General features: G+C 35.6%; 1 protein-coding gene and 1 pseudogene across 1 annotated transcript in view; one reads left to right on the forward strand and one right to left on the reverse strand.

The window, feature by feature from the left end:
• Cpd (carboxypeptidase D) overlaps positions 1–21,681 on the forward strand; it is a 74,352-nt gene that overhangs the window by 22,066 nt on the left and 30,605 nt on the right. The window contains exons 3-7 of the mRNA XM_076871837.1: positions 9,893–10,035; positions 10,899–11,068; positions 11,915–12,267; positions 13,083–13,274; positions 16,698–16,865. Coding sequence (XP_076727952.1) covers positions 9,893–10,035; positions 10,899–11,068; positions 11,915–12,267; positions 13,083–13,274; positions 16,698–16,865 — 1,026 coding nt within the window. The remainder of the gene's footprint in view (positions 1–9,892; positions 10,036–10,898; positions 11,069–11,914; positions 12,268–13,082; positions 13,275–16,697; positions 16,866–21,681) is intronic.
• LOC143409840 (heterogeneous nuclear ribonucleoprotein A3 pseudogene) lies at positions 19,357–20,410 on the reverse strand (annotated as a pseudogene).

Here is a 21,681-nt window from a genome sequence, read left to right on the forward strand (position 1 = left end):
GGGCCAATCTAAGAACTAGGTATTGACCTATTTTATAGTTCAGTGTCTATGCTTTTGATGTGCTGTTTAACATCAGATTCACATACGTGCAGTTCAGAAATGAACCAGGAATTCATAGATAACTTTGTGGAGTCCCTTTCATAAGCTTCATCATAACTGCAATGTGACCAAGTCTCTGGCTTCCAGGTCTCCCAATATAGATGATAAATAAGGACATGAAGATACCATACCCTTTTATGGGAAAGAAAAAATATGCAATATTATTATTAGTCATTGGGGGAATACAAATTAAAACCACAGGAGAAAACACTACACACTCACTAGAATGCTTAAAATTTAAAAGATCAGGGCTGGGGTTGTGACTCAGTGATAGAGAGTTCGCCTAGCATGTGCAAGGCCCTTGGTTTGATCCTCAGCACCACATAAAAATCAATAAATAAAATAAAGGTATTATGTCCAACTGAAAAATAAATAGTAAAAAAATTTTAAAAGATCAACCAGTTGTTTGATCAACTTCTTAGTTGATGATGTGGAACAGTTGGAATGTTCATTCATTGCTGGTGGGAATGTAAAAACAGTAGAACCATGTCGAAAAACAAACTTCTTATAAAGTTAAGCTTAAATTTCTCTTATGACTCAACCATAACACTCCTATGTATTTACCTCAAAGACATGAAGTCATATGTCCACACTAAGATCTATACATAGCTTTACTCCTAATTACCAAAAAACTGGAAAAAATTAAAATATTCATCACATAGAGAATGAATGAACAAGCCTGGCAGTGGTGCAGGCCTGTAGTTTTAGCAACTCAGGAGTGTGAGGGAGGAGGATTACAATTTGAGGCTAGCCTTGTCAACTCAGCAACACTCTAAGCAATTTATCAAGACCCTGTCTCAAAAGAAAAAAGATACAGGGCTGGGGATGTAGCTTAGTTAGTAAAGTGCCCCTGGGCTTAATCTCACACACAAGAACAGATGAACAAATTATAGTACATCCATGTAGTAGAATACTTAGTAATAAAAAGTACTATTTAGCTGGCCCGGTGGCACATGCTAGTAATCCCAGCATTTTAGGAGGCTGAGGCAGGAGGATCACAAGTTCAAAGCCAGCCTAGCAACTTATTGGGGCTCTAAGCAGCTTAGTGAGACCCTGTCTCAAAATAAAAATGAAAAAGGGGGGGTGCTGGAGATGACTCAGTGGTTAAACATCCCTAGATTTAAGCCCCCAGTACCAAAAAAAAAGTACTATTTATAAATATATTCAGCAACATGGATGAATCTCAAAGGTATTAAGACTTGTGCTAAGTGAAAGAAGCCTGATATAAGACTATATATACTACATAATTCCATTTATATGTCATGTTGGGGAATACAAAAATATAGGGAAAGAATTTAATGATTACCCAGGACCTGGAAACTGGGGCAAGGAACTTTCTGGGGTGATGCAAATGTTCCATATCCTCATTATATTAATAGTTATATGACTCTATACATTACACTGTATACTTAAATGAGATGACTTTTATAGCATATAAATTATACCTCCATAAACCCGACTTAATAAAAAGCTTCAAAACAGCATGTTGAGAGAGATTGTCAAAAGTGTTTTGAGCCCAGCATGGTGGAACACGCTTATAATTCCAGCGGTTCAGAAGGCTGAGGCAGGAATATCGCAAGTTCAAAGCCAGCCTCAGCAGAAGTGAGACACTAAGCAACTCTTAGCATCAATCCTGTCTCTAAATAAAATATAAAATAGGGCTGGGGATGTGGCTTAGTAGTTCAATCCCCAGTACCCCCAAAAACAAAACAAACAAAAAAGTATTTTGAATCAGTTGCTTTAATATTGAGTAAAGGAGAATTGTTTAAAACTTTGTATGCTTCAAAGAATTATAAAACTTAAGATATCATGCAAAAAGATATGCATATGACCTTTTTGACTAATATTTGATAAATATGGCTATAAATGTGTCAGTAACACTTTAAATGGTTGCATGGTAGTCCATTTTTATATGATAGTTTACTAAATTGGTCTTCCTCCAACAAATGTCCATTGTTGGACATTTAGGGTTGTTTTCAGGTTTATTTTTCTTCAATTTACACACTATAGTCTTTCTCCTTATAGATGCTATCTTAGAATAAATTTCCAGAAAGGAATTTCTGTGTTAAGGTCATACCTTCTTATAAAGGTTTTATATAAGTATTTCTAAATTGTTACCCAGAAATGTTCTATAATCCTTTGTCATTTTTTCATAGTATTTTATTTTCTTTATGATTATTATGATAGTGTATATTAGATGTTTTATAATTTTCAAATAGCTAAATCTATCATTATTTTGCTTTCATGCTTTCACTCACATTGATGTCATGCTTATAAAGACTTCATTCTAAGAGTATGGAAATACTTATGTTAGCATCCAATTTCCTTTATGATTTTTTTTTGAAGCATTTAACAACCTCTTCCTCCTCTTCTTCTTCCTTCTCCGATTGAACTAAAGGGATGCTTTACCACTGACTTATATCCTCAGTCCTTGTTTATTTTTTATTTTAAGGTAGGGTCTCACTAAGTTATTCAAGGCCTTGCTAAGTTGCATAGACTGGCCTTGAACTTGTGATCTTTCTGCCTCAGCCTCTTTAGTTGCTGGGATTAAGGCATATACCACTCTGCCCAGCTATGATTTCATTTTTACATTAAATTCCATATGGATTGAAGAGTTTGTTTTGTAAGACATGAAGTAAAGCTTGCTTTTTTTTTTTTTTTTTTTTTTGCCACCTACCTAATCAGTTTTAGCCATGGGCACTTTACCACTGAGCTACATCCCTAGTCCTATTTATTTAGACAAGATCTTGCTAAATTGCCAATGGTCTCACTAAGAATTTGTGATCATCCTGCTTCAGATTCTAGAGTCACTGCGATTATAGGCATGTACCTTGCGCCTGGCTCCATTCTTAATTCTTAATGTTTTCTCATTCATTTCTCAGGAATTCTTAGTTATTTTACCAAATTAATTTCTAGATCAGTTTATCCAGTCACAATGAAAATATATTTTTTGCATGATATTTATAAGTAATTTGGTATCCTTATAAACTTCCTATCAATAGGCATCATATGCTCTACTACAATCTTCTAAGTCTTTAGTAAAATTTCATAATACAAATTTGTATCTCACATTTTTGTTACATTTAATCTTATACATTTTGTGGGTTTTGTTGCTGGAATCTTTTTTTCTGTTTTCTCTTATTGCTGAAATATAGTAAAGACATTGATTTTTATATTGTTTTAATTGGTTGTCTTTTTACATGACTTTTTGCTTAATTTAAATACAGTCTTAGCAAAGAAAAATTTGGGGAAGAAGATTTAACTTATATTCTGTATTTCCACTATATTCTACACAATGAGGTCAATATTAATATTATAGTCAGATATATTATTCATTGTAATATTTCCTCAATCTATAGGGCCTACAAAGAGACTTATCTCCAAAATCTAACTTTTAGTTTTGGAATGTATATAGTGTTGTATGTTTAAAAAAAAAAAACCCAATATTTATAACGTGATCTATAGGACTAGAGGCCACTAAATAAATTTTCTTGGATTCAATTTTTTTGGGGGGGAATATTGGGGATTGAACCAAGATTGCTTTTATTACTGAGCTATATCCCCAACCCCTTTTTATTTTGATAAGGGTCTTACTAAGTTACCAAGGCTAGCCTTAAACTTGCAATCCTCCTGCTTCATTCTCCTGAATGTCTTATTTTAAAAAGACTTCTATCCTTCCTTCCTACTATTACCGTAGGGATCTGTTTTTATGTGTCATTGAATGGAGTTAGCTAGTTTATCAGCCTGTTAAAGTTACATATAAAAATCAGGTTGGGTAATACTCTAGAATGTTATTGTAAACTTCTTGCTACCTCTTAGCTCTTACTTCCTAAGTTTTATTGAAGTAAAACAATTAAGGGCCAGACAAAAGAAAGCTAGGACTCAAACCTGATTATTATAGTGTTAAAAGTCGTCTGCTTCACTGACTGCTGGCATAATTGAAATGTAAGCTGGCCATGTTTGCAATAACATAACTATTAAACTTTACATAGGCAAAAAATACAAAGAAAAAATATTTTCATATTTACATTGCTCTGAGGAAAAAATTGGGGGGGGGGGGGTTCATGGAGATTGAACCCAGGGCCACTTTTCCACTGAGCTTATATCCCCAATCCTTTTTGATAAATTTTTAAAATTTTGAGACAGAGTCTTGCTAAGATGCTGAGGCTATCTTCAAACTTGTATCCTTGTGCCTCAGCCTCCCCAGTTGCTGGGATTAACAGGAATGCACTACCATGCCCAGCAGCAAAATTGTTATTTTTATGTGCTGTTTTGCTTCTTCACAAAGACTTTAAATGCTGGATAGAAGACATTTTATTTATAAATTCCAAGAATTTTAGTATAATGTCTTAGACACAGTGAAAATTGTATTGTGACCAGTAATGGTAAGTGAAATAAGCCAGGCACAAGGAGACAAAATTCTTTGTGTTTCTACTTTATATAAGATATCTACAGTAGTCAAACTCTTAGAGTAAGGTATCTACAGTAGTCAAACTCTTAGAAAATAGAATGGGGGTTGCCAGGGACTGAGAAGAGAAGGAAAAAAAAAAATTGTTCAGTGGGCACAGTGCTTCAGTTTTGCAAGTTATAGGGCTCTTTTGTACAACAGTGTGAATATAGTTGTATTATTCTGTTTTCTTTTGCTATTTCAAACTACTTGAAACCAGATATGGAAAGAGTTTATTGAGCTTACATCTTTGGAGGCTAAAGGTCTAAGGTTGGCTGACCCCCATCAGTTTGGCTTCTGGTGAGAGCCCCCTTAGCTGAGTTTTATAAATGGCAGAAAAAACAAAAGGGAACTAGCCATATGTAGTCAGTTACTTGATAGCAGATGGCCCTGCTTTATTTCAACTATCAAGACTTAATTGGGACCAGGCATAGTGGTGCATACCTGTAATCCCAGCAGCTCAGGAGGCTGAGGCAGAAGGATCACAAGTTCAAAGCCAGCCTCAGCAACAGCGAGGAGCTAAGAACTCAGTGAGACCCTCTCTCTAAATAAAACACAAAATAGGGTTGGGGATGTGGCTTAGTGGTCGAGTATCTGAGTTCAATCCCTGATATCCCTCTGCAAAAAAAGACCTAATTGTGGTTTCATGAGAACTACATTAATCCCTTCCAAGGGCAGTGCCTCCAGTGACCTAGTTATCTTCCACTGGACCCCACCTCTGTTGGGTTTTGCTTTTCTTGGTGTACCTGGGATTGAACCCAGGACCTTGTACATGCTAGGCAGTTGGTCTACCATTGAGGTATATCTCCAGCCCCTTATTTTATTTTACAACAGGGTCTCACTAAGTTGCTGAAGCTGGCCTCAAACTTGGTGAACCTCCTGCTGCAGCCTCCTGAGTAGATGGAATTAAATAGGTGCACTACCACACCCAATTTAGATATCACTTCTTAAAGATTCAGTCACTTCTTACATTGTCACATTAGGAAGGAAGTGAGTTTCCAGTGCATGAAACCTTTTGGGACAAACCAAATCCAAAGCATGGCAGTAGCTAACATTATTGTAATGCATGCTTAAATATGATGGATGTGGTAAATTTTATGCTATGTGCTCGTTAACACAATAATACCAAAACAATAGCCCTTTAATAGTCCCTATAGCCCTGTGTGATCTTGTTTTGCCCATATCTGTCAACCTCAGAGTACCATTTTTTCCTTTGTCCTCTACTGTCAGCCATAGTAGCCTTCTCTCCATTCCTCAAACTTGCCAAATTTTTTTTTTTTTTGTGTGTGTGTTTTTCAACCCTTTGATTGAATGTTCTCTCTGACTTTAGTTTGGCTGGTTCTGTCTTGTTTTTCAGATCTTGGCTTACTTAATATTTCCTTCTCAGAAAGGCTTTTCCTGACCACCTAATCTCTGGTTGCCACTGGTTGCTAGCTGTCACATCACTCTTTAAAAATTTTCTGAAAATCTTATTACCTGATATTTTTTATACACATATATATGAAAAATATAGATATATTTATGAATTTAAGGTATGTGAGAGCAGAGACTTACTTTGTTTTCTTCAACACTGTGTCCCCATGCATCTAGAATGATGCCTGACTTGTGATAAGTGCTCAGTAAATATTTACTTAAAGAAAGTTGAGGGGCTGTGGTTGTGGCTCAGGGGTAGAATGCTCACCTAGCACGTGCAAGGCACCGGGTTCCATCCTTGGCACCACATACAAATAAGTAAATAAAATAAAGGTGTTGTGTCCAACTACAACTAAAGAAAATATTTTTAAAAAAGAAAGAAAATTGAACTTCGTAGTCTTGAATTATCATTTCTAGAGAAAGACTTTATTTTCCCCCCGATCCAAATTTGTACTTAAAAATTCCTTCTTGGATTTTTCTAAGTGTTCTGCAAATACCTCAAACTCAACATGCCCCAAACAAAAATAGTCATTCCCTGTCTCCTCTCAGTTACTCTTCCAAACCTTGCTTCTCTCTTTTTTTTGAGGAGGGTGGTGGTGAGGAGGAAGGGATTGGAGGTTGGAGCCAGGGCCTTGCACATGCTGGGCAAGCACTCTAACCACTTAGCCACATTCCCAGCCCAACTTACTTCTCTTTGTTAATGGCGTAATCATTAGTTTAATTGATCAGGTAGGATGTTGATTCCTTTCCTCTCTCAATTCCCATAACTTATCAAACCATGTCAGTATTTCAATTTGATCCTTCCCTCCCTTACTACACAGTTATCACCACCACTTCATTTTAGGCCTAATTACTATTTATTTGGTCTACTGTTAAAACTGCCTAAGTGGATTTTTTGTTTCCCATCTCATATCCAGACTATACAGCTTTCTATCCATCATGCTACTTTCCTATTAAAAACAACCAAAATACTGTCTGTCTCCCCCTCCCACTGCCCAGTGCTTTGGAAAGGCAAGGAAGCCTTTATTTCTAGTCTCTCAGACCCTGCTTGCTTTTCCAGCCTGACCTTTTTACTATATCCCTACAGCCCTGTGCTCCTGCCCTAATACTGTGGCTTATCAGTCTCACAGATATTTATCAACATATGCCAGACCCTCCTATTCTGCACCTTTTACAAGCCATTTCCTCCAATTGGAATGCTCCTGATCCTCTGCATCCTTTTTTTCTGGGGGGGGGAGGGGGGGCTCATATGGTTTTACTCATCTTTAAGACCTAACTAAATTAAAAAGAAAGTTTCCTCCAAGTAACCTTTCTAAGTCTTCCCTCAACCTTAAAACTAGTCGACTACTCGTATAGGCCCATAGTACCTCAATTACTATTTTTAAAAACTATAGAAAGTAAAATAATATAATAATCGTTTTAATAATTTTAAGTGTACAATTATTATACACTTAATTACTAATTATATATTATTATATATTGTATTCACTGGCATTAATCATATTCACATTGTTTTATGACAGTTATCATAGCCCTCTATTCTCATGTTAATGTTATCTGTTTCTCTTGATGGTAAACAAAAATTTGGCCTCATTTTTAAGTACTTGATTAACATGGATAAACATGAATGGAATCGGATAATCTCCTTTAATTATTCTGAGATGATACCTGATATCACATCAGCATTGGGGTGATCCTGCTCAGGTAACTTTGGGAATGTGTTCAGTTTCCTTTTTTGTATTTCTTTTTCCAAATGGCATTTGTTGGAGTTCATACAGTCCTGGATTTTTAAAAGTTTCTTTGCTCAAATTCTCCTTCACTAGTTTTGTTTTTTAAATATCTTTTTAGTTGGAGGTGGACACAATACCTTTATTTTTCATTTATTCACATGTGGTGCTGAGGATCGAACCCAGTGCCTAGCACACACTAGGCAGGCGCTTTACCACTGAGCCACAACCCCAGTCCCTCCTTTACTAGTTTTTGATTCTTTACTTTTAACCTAGCTTTTTTCCCCTTGGCTATATTTATTCTATGAATATATCAATGAAGTCGGGCATATTTATTAGGCAAGATAGACATAGTTCAAAAGCAGGTGTGTCTCAAAGTGTTTAATGAAACCTCAATAGAAATGAGATTGAGAGTTTAGGCTCCAATATTGTTGCTATTTCATTTCTGACCAAGTTTCGTCAATTGTGCTATATCATTTGCTCTTTTCTGCTCTCTAAGCCTTTGTTCTGTGATGAATTCCTTGTAGGCTGTGCTCTAGACTGTGACATTGACTTTTCTCTCCAAACAGGTTTCGGAATTATCTTTTTATCAAGTGTTCTCTCCTGCCTTTTCCCTTATAATCAAACCAGCATGTATTTTTAAACATCTTAGAATTTGAGAGTTACAAGTATCCTTTGTGTTCATCTAATGCTTACTTGCAGATGAATAAATAAAGACTCGTGTTAATGCCAAAGGGTTCTCAGCCAGTAAGTGGAAGAAGAATCTATGACTTAACGAGTACCTGTCCATGAAAGGGAAATTACTCTCCTTCTTCTGATCTGAAGGATCCTGTTATCATCGCCTGAAATGTGCTGGTACTAGAAAAATATGACCCTCAAAACCCACATTTGTACTATGCCCTATCAGAGGAGGAAGAATATCTGGGGATGATCTGGGGAAAAAGGAAGTCTGCCTTGCCAGGCACAGGTACAGAGGAGGATTTTGATGAGTAGTAGACATTGAATGAACCAAACATAGGCTCTCAAGGCATCTTTCAGGGATAGTGAAAGAAAGTAATTAAGGTCAGGGATTATTTCATATGCAAAAAAAAAAAAAAAAAAAAGGGCATTGGAGCCAGCATGGTGGCACATCTGTAATCCCAGTGGCTTGGGAGGCTGAGGCAGGAGGATGGCAAGTTCAAAGCCAGCCTCGGCAACAGCAAGGTGCAAAGCAACTCAGTGAGACCCTATCTCTAAGTAAAATACAAAATAGGGCTAGGGATATGGCTCAGTGGTTGAGTGCCCCTGAATTTAATCCCCAGTACCAAAAAAAGGTGTGGGGGCGGCATTGGAAACCATCTGATATTATAGCCACATTTCAGGAGCAAGTTCAGAGATCATAGTAAATTTATGTCCCTTTCCTTTTCCACTTTAGTCTTTATCCACCTAAAATAAGATGTGAGAAAATCAAGTGACAGGAATAATAAGGTAAAAGACTTTCTACAAAACGAGTATGTGGGCTTGTATAGGTATAAAAGTGGTGAAGATGATTGACCATGGGTGTTTATTTCCCTTTTAATTCCATCTCCCATTAAACACACTCTGAAAGAGTTCATTGTGTCTTATTTTTACCTGATTTATATAGCTGTACCAACCTAGTTACTTTTTTTTTTCTCTTGCCACCTTGATAAAGGGGAGTACAATTCAAATAGTAGGATACTTAATGATTCTTTGGCATGAATATTCTTCACAACTTTAAGATCATGCGCACCCTTCAGTGTCATTCTGGTATAAATCTTAACCTCTTTGTACCTTACTTCTCACATCTGTAAAAATCACAAAATAGTAATACTTACCTCATTTAATTGTTGTAAATATTAAATGTTAATACATGTAAAGCTTTTAGGGACAGGTCCGGCATATAGTAAACACTCAAATGTAGAGCTGTTATCAATATTGTTATTAACTGATATAGTCATACTCTTCATAACTATTCATCCTACTAGTTAAATGTAGTTCCTTTATGTATATTTCTTTTCAATGTATAATTCAACTAATCTTCCTTCTTGACATCCTTTCAATTGAAGAAGCTTCTCCAATTTCAAACAGCTTAATGAAAAGAAAATTTATACATGGCAAGAGAAGGGTGATTTAATTTCTTCAATCTTTTGGAGGGTAGAATTCCTTTCCTTCATTAGATATGTTTGTTTTTTTCTTCATGTTACAGGTGGTATGCAAGATTACAATTACATATGGGCCAACTGTTTTGAGATTACATTAGAACTGTCTTGTTGCAAATACCCACCTGCTTCTCAGCTTCGACAGGAATGGGAGAACAATCGTGAGTCTCTGATCACATTGATTGAAAAGGTAACAGCTGACTGGAAGCCTGGGGTACAGAAATAGTGGATTAAATAAGGGAAAAATTTGGTTACATATGAATGCCAATCTTTATTAGGTATCATTTATTGTATCTGTTTTATTAGGATTGGAGATAATTTTTAGAGATTATTAGATCATAATCTCATACAACACATTGTAGTTCTGTCTCCCACTCCAATTCTCTGCCACATGGTGCTCCCTTAGCCTGTCTTAGAACACTATTTCAAACTAGGTTAACCAAATTTGTACTACTGGTAGGGGAGGGCAGTTGGATTATAACTCAGTGAGCAAGTGTGTGCTTGGTATGCACAAAGCCTTGAGTTTGATCCTAAGCACCAAAAAGCCCTTCCAAAAACTCCATAAATTTATACAATTATACAGGTTATTATAATGTCAGGTTATTACATTTTATTATTTGCTGGAGAGCCTTTACCACTGTATGAATCATGGATATTAGATCAATTTAAACACTAGACTAGGAATATAGCTCAGTTGGTAGAGTGCTTACATCACATGCCATGGGTTCAATCCCCAGCACCACCACAAAAAAAAAAAAAGCAGACAAGCTAATGCAACTATTGGATATACCAGAAATTATACTTTGTTGAGAAAATTAGAAGCCTGACTTTGATGAGAGGGAACTTCAAAAGCACCTTAGTAATGTGGAGTCCAGACATTTATGACTTTAGGATTTAATACTTTCATCTGTATTTTATTTCAAATGTATTGAAAAATATTTTGGAAAGATAAAAAGAGTAATCCTGACTTTTAGAAATTCTGGCATCAGGAAAAGAGGTGTTATATTCTCTTGCCTTCCAAATTGTCTATGAACTTTGATTCTTATGTTTTAGGTCCACATTGGAATAAAAGGATTTGTTACAGATTCGGTAACAGGAGCTGAGTTAGAGAATGCAACCATCTCAGTGGCTGGTATTAATCATAATATCACAACAGGCAGATTTGGTGATTTCCACAGATTACTTGTTCCTGGAACTTATAATCTTACAGTAGTTTCACCTGGGTAAGAATTTAAACTAGACTCTTAATTAAAATATCAAGCCTCTAATTTATACCAAAGACAGAAAACTAGTCTTATACATTTTACTCACTGTATCTGGCTTTTATTTTTCCTTATTGTCTCATTTTTCTCCTTTTATATAAGAATACTAACATGGAGTGTTATGTCACATAGTCTTAACTGCGTGAAGCATAATGGTAAGATAGGGAGGAAAAAGAATTTTATAAGTTTGAAAAGAAGATCATGTGTGTAAAGCATTGCCTCAAGACTGACTAGATTAAAAAAAAAAAAAAGTAGAAGAAACTGGGGACTCTGAAAATGACATTTGAAGAATGTCATTAGCTTTCTAATATACCAGAGGAGTGGTATCCCACCTCCCTTGGACACCTTTCTGAAAACTCACTTTCATAAGGATTTAATTGATAACTTTTCATTTAATTTTGAAATTTACTACTTAGGAAAAGAGGTCAGGATGTCAATTTGATAAAGCATGGCAAAAAATTAGATAATTGATGCCTTTGGGGAGTGTAGCAAGAGTTACAATGGAGTAACAAGCATATTCTTTCCCTTGAATGTGATTTTTTTTTGGTAAGCAGTTGAGTGTATAGTACCTGAAAAGGTTGATAAGAAAAATAATTCTTTAAAGACTTAATCTAAGATTCTCTATTAATCTAAGATTCTCTATGAGATAACATGCTAAAGCTCTTAAATTTGCACATTTATCTGTATTTAGTTTTGAGTTTTGATAGACCTCTAAGTGCAAGAGTAGTCAGAAGTACTGTTTTTAGATTGTTAAAGTATCGTGTGTCTTAACCCCAAGCCATCTCCTTTTTCAAATATTTTTTTCAGATATATGCCGTTGACCATTAATGACATAATAGTGAAAGAAGGACCAGCTACAGAGGTGGATTTTGCCCTTCGGCCAACTGCTGTTGTTTCATTAATTCCTGACACGACTGAGACTATAGCAACTGCTAGTTCTGTTGCTATACTTAATGTTCCTCGTGGAACATCATCTTCTCACGAACCAATTCAGCCCAAAGACTTTCACCACCACCATTTCCCTGATATGGAAATCTTCTTGAGAAGATTTGCCAATGAATATCCTAATATTACTCGTCTGTATTCATTGGGAAAATCAGTAGAGTCAAGAGAACTCTATGTGATGGAGATATCCGATAACCCAGGTGTCCATGAACCAGGTAATTGGTATGGTCTTTAAACATAATTTCAGTGCCTCTCAAAACTTTTGGTTTATGTTGCCATTCTTTGACCAGAAAGGTCATTTAACGGCGTGAAGTATAATGGTAAGATAGGGAGGAAAAAGAAAGTTTGAAAAGGAGATCATGTGTGTAAAGCATTGCTTCAAGACTGACTAGATACAAAAAAGTAGAAGAAACTGGGGACTCTGAAAATGACTGCCACATGGTGCTCCCTTAGCCTGTCTTAGAACACTATTACAAACTACATTAACCAAATTTGTACTACTGGTGGGGGGAGGGCGGTTGGATTATAACTCAGTGAGCAAGTGTGTGCTTGGCATGCACAAAGCCTTTTGGAATTAAAAAACATAATCAAAAAAGAAAAAAGTATAGCCAGTATTTTGCCAGAAAAGAAGAAAATCCATTTGATAGTCTGTATTAGATATTGTATTTAATATGTACAGAGATTTAATTTCATTTCCTAATAGTATTTTTATATGCACATGTGGATGTGTGTGTATGAACCTCATATGCTTTAAATCTGCTCAGACATACATGTTAGTAAGGAAGATGTTTTGTAAGATTTAAAGATTTTTCTTTTGCCAAAAATACCTGTTCTCTTAATTTTATTTTATTTTATTTTTTGAGGCAGGGTCTCACTAAATAGCCTCAGCCTTCTGAGTTACTGGGATTACAAGCTCACACCACCACACCTGATTTGGCTCAGGATTTTTATACATATTGGGTATAAAATAGAAAGTCTGTAATAACTGAAAAGGAAAAAAAAATCTTCCATAAAATTGCTTTGTTTTAAGGTGAACCAGAATTTAAGTACATTGGAAACATGCATGGAAATGAAGTAGTTGGAAGAGAACTGCTATTGAACCTCATTGAATACCTTTGTAAGAACTTTGGAACAGACCCTGAAGTAACAGATTTGGTTCGAAGCACTAGAATTCACCTTATGCCATCCATGAACCCTGACGGGTATGAGAAGTCTCAGGAAGGTAAAAAATAACTGAATATTAACGGTAATCTTTAGGTTATCACATGGCATGATTACTTTGAAATAGAAGAGAATTTGAACTTGTTTCCTTGTAATTTCTGCCTGTTTTTATTCTTGTAAGTGGTTTTACCTCTTATATTCTTTTTTTATTATATTTTTTTATTCGCTAGTGGATTTTTTACTTTATTTCTTTATTTATATGTGGTGCTAAGGATGGAACCTAGGGCCTCACACATGCCAGTCAAGCGCTCTACACTGAGCCACAACCCCAGTCCCTTTAGCTCTTATATTCTTGTAAGATGGGCCAGACTGTTCATTATGTGATCAAATTTATGTTTAATAATATTTTTATTTCATTTTGGCAATGGTTCTTATGTGTTAAAAATAGCACAAGATCAAATTATTGTATTTTAAACAGTAGTTCTTATTATTGAATTAAGAACTTTATTTTTAAGTGAAAAATCAAACCAGATATACTTGAAGCCAGATATACTCTGTTTTTGACCCAGTTCTGTTTCTTAGGCATATTCTTTTTATTATTTTTGGGTACTGGGGATTGAATCCAGGGGCTTACCACTAATCTACATTCCCAGTCTTTTTTTATATTTCACTATGAGACAGGGTCTTGCTAATTTTCTTAGAGCCTTGCTAATTTGTAGAGTCTGGCCTTGGACTTGTAATCCTCTAGCGTCAGCCTCCTGAGTTGCTGGGATTACAGGTATGTGCCTCGGAGCTGGGCTCCTTACACATATTCTAAATCTACTAAATTATTGACTTCCCATTTGTGGAGCCCACCTTTCCTTCCTCTAGGCAGGTACACCTTTCCTGGGGGCAGTATGGTAAGGTCTTGGAGAGGTTTACAGAGACTGTCTTAGGCAGAACAGTAGTAGAGTGAGAATCTATCTTTTCCTAGCCCATGATTCTGTAAGGAAGTTTCATATTTTCTCTTTTCTCTCTGAAGGTTTGATGATTTTAGTCTATTATAAACTGACAATGGCATTTGAGATTCAAATGCAGGCTAGGCTGTTGAAGCTTATATATAGCTATACAACGGATAGGAGCTTGGCCTTCTTGGAATGGAAGTGACTGCAGGCAATGGAAGGTTGAGGGGAGGATTCACAGAGAGGGTTGTTTGTTACACAGATAAATTCTCCCATGTAAAAGCCACCTCTGGTCACCTCTGGGTCAAGTGTCATATCTCTAATCTTGGGGTTATCAGAAAAGCTGTTGCATGCATTTGCTGTTTAATAATGCAGATAGATGTAAATTTCTTTTTTTAAAAGGACAGTTTTCAGAGCTTCTATGCAGTTTCTCTGAACAACTAACTTGAAATATGCCTTATAAATCTATTTGGATTTGGATATTTTACTCTCCTGCAATTAATTCTAGAAAGTGAAACTTGTGAGTAGAATTGGCCCCACACAAAAGCTGGGAAACGATCCACCATTTGACCCAGCTATCGCCCTCCTCGGACTATTCCCTGAGGATCTTTAAAGAGCATACTATAGGGATACTGCCACATCAATGATCATAGTGGCACAATTCACAATAGCTAGACTGTGGAACCAGCCTAGATGGCCTTCAATAGATGAATGGATAAAAAAAATGTGGCATCTATACACAATGGAGTACTACGCAGCACTAAAAAATGATAAAATCATAGAATTTGCAGGGAAATGGATGGCATTAGAGTAGATTATGCTAAGCGAAGCTAGCCAATTCTTAAAAAACAAATGCCAAATATCTTCTTTGATATAAAGAGAGCAACTAAGAACAGAACAGGGAGGAAGAGCATGAGGAAAAGATTAACATTAAACAAAGACGATTGGGGAGAGAGAAAGGGAGAGAGAAGGGAAAACATATGGAAATGGTAGGAGACCCTCAATGTTACACAAAATTACATAGAAGAGGTTGTGAGGGGAAAGGGGGGGAAACAAGGGAGAGAATTGAACAACAGCAGATGAGGTAGAGAGGGAAGATGGGAGGGGAGGGGAGAGGGGATAGTAGGGGATAGGAAAGGTAGCAGAATACAATAGTCACTAATATGCCATTATGTAAAAATGTGAGTGTGTAACCGATGTGATTCTGCAATATGTATTTGGGGTAAAAATGGGAGTTCATAACCCAAATTGAGTCAAATGTATGAAAGATGATATATCATGAGCTTTGTAATGTTTTGAACAACCAATAAAAAATAAATAAAAAAAAGAAATTAAAAAAAATATTACTTCCCTATGTTCATATATGAATACACAACCAGTATAATTCCACATTATGTACAACCACACAATGAGAAGGTATAGTTCATGTATGTATGATATGTCAAAAAACTTTCTATTGTCATGTAAAACTAAAAAGAAAAGTAAAAAAAAACTTTAAAAAATTTATTATAATATCTGGTTAATTTCATTGTTAAATAATTGTAAAACAATAATAATATTTAATATCCATAGACTTCCCTTTATTTGGATTATTTTATTTAATTGTCATTAAAAACCTGTGATGTTGGTAACATTTTTCATGCTCATACTAGAGAAGGGAAATTTGAAATTTTAAAAAATTAGGTATTTGCTCAAAATATATATAGGAGTATAATTGGAAATAAACTTGAGTTCCCTCTCAAAAAAAAAAAAAAAAAAAGAATTGGCCCCACACTATGAATATGCAGGCACATGACTATTAGCACTGACCTGTCCACTGGGAGAATAAGCTGGTTGTTATTACTTAGACGCTGTCTTGAAAAAATAGGCTGGGGTTAATCCTTACATATTATTCAGATTAACTCCCTAAGGAACTCATTCTTTATCAGCATCACAGATTCCTCCCACATGCCCTCTGCCCTCTTTCTGAAAGGTGCAACTCTTTGCCATTCACATGTAATTTTTTTTCTCATTTTAATGACAGTCAGAATTCTCATTTCCTATTAAAATGGAATATGCACTGTTAAGTGTAAATTGAACCTTTTTCTTCATCACATTACATTTCCAACTGTGTACTAACTTTAAATTTGTATTATTTTAATGTAAGCTTATCAAAGTTTTCATTTGATCTGTTTCTTTACAATGTCTTGGTGAGCTGTATTAAGAATACAATAGAGTCCCCCTCTGATCAGTAATACATCCTCAACATTGTGATCATGTCATTATGTATGGATTATTGACAGTTGAGCAATGCTTTTAACATAATTTGTATCACCAAAGGGCAGAAATGAAAGGATGATAGTTTTACCATTCTGTTCAAAACATTTGTAAGAGATTTTTTTTTAAGTATACAGTATAAAAAAGATATATTTTAAACACAGTGGGATTGATAATAGTGATGCCTGGTGTGTTCATAGTTACCTTTGAATTAAGATAGCTAAAGCAGTATGGGTTGGATTAAAATGTAAGTATCATGACTTAAATTTTATTCTTTTATCCCACAGGAGATTCAGGAAGTGGAATTGGCAGAAACAACAGCAACAACTTTGACCTGAACCGAAATTTCCCGGACCAATTTGTTCAGATCACAGATCCTACCCAACCAGAAACTATTGCTGTCATGAGCTGGATGAAGTCCTATCCATTTGTACTGTCTGCAAACCTGCATGGAGGTATGGAAACTTTATAGTCCATTAATTAGTTCTTCTTGAGAGCATTTGAAAACCATGGTGAAATTTTATCTGTTTATAGTCTTAGGTTTTCTTAAAATGAATATTCTGTTACTGCTTCCATGGCAGATAGCAATAACGATATTTTCTCATTACTTTTTAGGCCAATTTCCTGACTTTTTCCCTACTTATTTTTCTCCTTCCTCCCCCTCTTCTTCCTTTTCCCTCACAACCCTTTACTCTTCCACATTTCCCTTTTCCTTTCTCTTCTCTCCTCATCTCTCTGCTTTCTTCTTCCTCTTCGTATCCTCCCTCGTCTTCACCCCTACTTTCTTGTCATCATCCTCCCCCATCCTCTTCCTCTAGCAGTTCTTCAGATGTTTTATATTTATTTCTCACACTTGAAACTTGATAACATGCTTTGTTGTTCATAAACATCGAACACTAATAGATCCAAATGTTTAGTCTTATTTTCTTCCTAAAATTTCATAAACTCTTCAATGTAAGCTTACATTTTGACATTCTTTTATCTTTCACTTGCTGCATATATATATGTGTGTGTGTTTATGTGTGTGTGTATGTGTATATATATATATATATAGATAGATAGATAATGTATGTATGTATATATCATTAACTATAGCACAATGACCTCATTCTCATGTAGGAGGGTCCAAGCTTATATACCTCCACATCATTCAATCGGAATAGATCAGTTGGATAGAATGAGAGGCCAATATTGAAAATTATCATAAAGTTCAGCTTTATGTGTGTGAATTGTGTGAATAAGGACAAAGGTATCAATACCTATGAGAACTAAAAAATGTACACAAACTTGTACATTAATGTTCATTGAGCATTATTTATAATAACTAAAAAGTAGAAACAACCCAAAAAACTGGTAACTGAGAAATGGATAAAATGTGATATAGTCACAAAGGATTATTATTTGGTATGAAAAGAAATCAAGTACTGATGCACGCAACAACATAGATGAAACTTTTTCTTTCATTCTTTTTTTTTAGGGTGTGAATGAAATTTTAAGCACTAGCTGGTGCAAAACAGTAAAACATTTTGTATATATAACCTTGTTATCTATAACTCTTCTCAACCATGATCTTCCAAACAAATAGATAATTCACATCAACATAACTTAGGCTGAAGTATACACAGGAATAACAATGTGTTCTTTGGGAATTTAAATAAGAACTCAAGCTATCTAAATTTGGAATTCAGATCTTTGGGAAGTGAGAAGCTTGTACTAGGCAACGGTGCTATATTTCTGCTGCATCAAGTTATTTTGTACAATTGTACCTAAACTATCCTTGGTTTATTCAGCAAAATGTATTGGGTAAAACCATGAAAGCTTGCCAACCAGTTAGGGTTCAATAGCATGATTTTTATTCTCTTGCTATGAAAGCTTTATCAGGGGGAAAAATTAAATCAAGGAAAATAAGTCAAGATGTGTGGGCCTCATGTCCTTTAAAAATAAAACAAAAGCAAGTACCCACTAATTGGCTCCAATGTAGTAGGCTTAATGGACCCATATCTTAAAAATTTAACAATGGTTTTTAAGGTGGGAAGGGGGAAAACATCCACTACCCTTTTGCAGAATTTAAATAGAGGGCAGCAGACATTCTTTACACCCAAAAACTATAGCAGCAGTTTAAATGTGACCAAGATAAATGTAGAACAGAGATGTTCTAAATACAGCAGAGCTCAGCAAATCTATCACACTAAAATCATTCCATTGTGAAAGAAAATGCACAAAAACTAAATAGGAATATTGAGATTTTTTCATTTGAAGGTAATCTTAGTGCTATTAAGTTCACAAATATACTAATTTAAATACCCAATCCTATTTATCTAAACCCGTTTCAAACAAACACATGTCTATTCTCTCCACGAATCAGCCAGTGCCCATTCATGTCATGGTTTGGAAATGGGAGAATAGGTTCCTCTTATATTGTAAGTCAGCTGATGTTTCTTTACGTTTAAACTTTAACAAAATAGTAATTAACAGTAATCTTCTTTACTGTTAACTCACAAGGAAATATTTTGAAAACTGCAATTTGTTAAAGTTTCTGAACTAAAATGTAGAAAAACTTAACTACATAAATATTGAAAAGTTTACAATTCCTTGATTTTTATTCCTGGTACCACCTACCACAACTTACAGGGCAATATACCGATGTAATGAAAAGAAAAAGACAAAGCTACAACAGATGAAGGACCTCAGAAATGTACATCTATTTGAAACTACATTGCATTAATCAATAGCTGCACTTTTTGCAAACTGTGGCTATGAAAGTACTAAATAAGAAAGGTTTCCTATTTAAGCTGCAGTAACTTTTCTGACTATGGATCATCATTCCTTTTTGGCAGATTTTTACAGTTCCTCTAATGCATTTGGGATGACTATCTCAAAGTTGCAGTTTTCCTGACAACTCCTTGCTCTCTCTGCTTCTAAGAAATGTAGGCCTTTCTGCTGTTTTTAAAACCTTCTTTGACCATATCCACTACTTCCACCACCAGATCCATAACCACTACCTTAGGGACTGCCAGAACTTTTTCCACCAAAACTGCCCCCCTTCATGGGTTCCTAATTTGATTGCTGTTGTCCACTGTAATTTCCAAAATCATTATAGTTCCCACCACCAAAATTTCCTCCTTTGTTGTAACCATTATATCATCTTCCTCCACTGCCATATCCACCACCTTGGTTTCCATATTCTGGTCCACCACCACCATAGCCTTCTCTACTGCTATAACCAGGACCATCATCCTAGTTGCCACCATCACCTCCATATCCATTTTATCTACCATCACTTCCTCTGTAACTACCTCTGCCGCTACTACCTCGACCACCATAGCCCCTCTTCCACCAAAGTTTCCACCACAGCTAAAGTTACCTCCACCACCTCCAAAGTTTCCTCCACGACCCATAAAGTTGCCAGATCCACCTCCATGACCTCTTTGTGACCCATCAAACCGTATCTCTTGTTTAGAAAGGGCCCTTTGCACTTCACAATTATGCTTATAAATAGTGTAGTATTTCTGAACAACAATTTTGTCAACTGAAACATGATTATCAAAACTTACAAAAGCAAATCCTCCCTTTTTCCCATTTTGCCTGTCTTCCATAACTTCTAAGGTTTCAATCTTGCCGTACTTTTCAAAGTAATCTCTCAAATTATATTCTTCGTATCTTCTTCAATACCACCAACAAAGTTTCTTCACTGTTAGGTGGGCACCAGGCTTTACAGAATCCTATCTAGAAACAGCTCTCTTTGGTTCCACTACACGCCCGTCAACCTTGTGTGGCTGAGCGCACATTGCCGCTTCTACCTCTTTAACACAAGAGTAAGTCACAAAATCAAAGCCCTGAAACATTTTGTTTGGGGGTCTCTCATTATCACACAATCTGTGAGTGTGCCCCATTTCTCAAAATGTTCTCTTAAACTATCATCTGTAGTTTCAAAGCTCAGACCACCAATAAACAGCTTCTCCAATTGCTCTGCTTCCTTTGAATCCTGACTGCCCCCCATAGTGCCAGCAAGGGCCAGAGTTGGAGTCAGAGTAGGGTGGTGGTTTTACCTCCATTTTGAGCCATAGATGAACTGTGAAAAACATTATGGTGACAGAAGCCAGTCACATACAATATGATCACATTTATTTGAAATGTTTAGAACAGGCAGATCCATCCAGACAAAGTAGATTAGTAGTCACCTTGGGTTGGAGTGAGAAGAAGAATGGGAGTGACTGGGGTTTCTTTTTGGAGTCATGAAAATGTTCTAAACCAGACAGTAAGGGATGGGTATATAACCCTGTGAGTACTCTAAAAACCTTTAAATGGGTGAGTCGTATGGTATGTAAATTATATCAATAAAGCTATTCTTTAAAAAAGAAAGAGTGAAAACATAGCCCTGCGGACAACAGGGAAGAAACTTGGCGTGAACATTTGTTGGACTGCCCAAAAGAAGCATCACAACTGAGATTTGATAGCATATAGAGTAACTTTCTTTTTAGAATAATAGTACATATTTATGGATATTTATATTTGAAATGTTTAGAACAGGCAAATCCATCAAGACAGAAAGTAGATTAGTAGTCGCCTTGGGTTGGAGTGAGAAGGAGAAGGGGAGTGACTGCTAATGGGTTCTGGGGTTTCTTTTTGGAGTCATGAAAATGTTCTAAACCAGATAGTAAGTGATGGTTAAATATTATAGTTAAATAATATAGTAACCTTCTTTTTAGAATAATAGTACATATTTATGAATATTTAGATTTAGGAAGTAAATTGAGATTCTCTAAAAATTGCTTTCGAAGATTACCAGTAGAAGAAAAAATAATTCTACAGTTAGTAATCATGGGCTGTTCTAAGATAGTTGTATTGGAGTTGTAAAGTTACATCCTGGCTTGCAAAATAAATTTTTCATGTTTTGAATATCTTATGCTATGTTTGATAGAAAATATTTTTCATTTTGAATTTTTAAAAATATTTTCAGAATAATTCACTTGTCATGTTAGATAAATCCAAAAATTCAATAATAGTTATATTTCAGGATATATTTACAGATATCCTATCAAGTCCTTGCATATAGTTGAGACATAGGCATATTCAATCATGTGGATGTTTTTCTTTCCATGACACATTTTGTTTTCTCACCTTAAGACTTCTTATATGATTCTAAAATCTTAGCACAGAAATTAAAAAGAACAAAATATATCTTCCTCCCTCCCTCCCTCCCTTCCTTCCTTCCTTCCTTCCTCTTAAACCCTTCTCTACTCTCTTAGGTTTGTCAGCTGAAATTTGTGA

Source organism: Callospermophilus lateralis, chromosome 11, assembly GCF_048772815.1.
Source record: "Callospermophilus lateralis isolate mCalLat2 chromosome 11, mCalLat2.hap1, whole genome shotgun sequence".
Taxonomy (NCBI): domain Eukaryota; kingdom Metazoa; phylum Chordata; class Mammalia; order Rodentia; family Sciuridae; genus Callospermophilus; species Callospermophilus lateralis.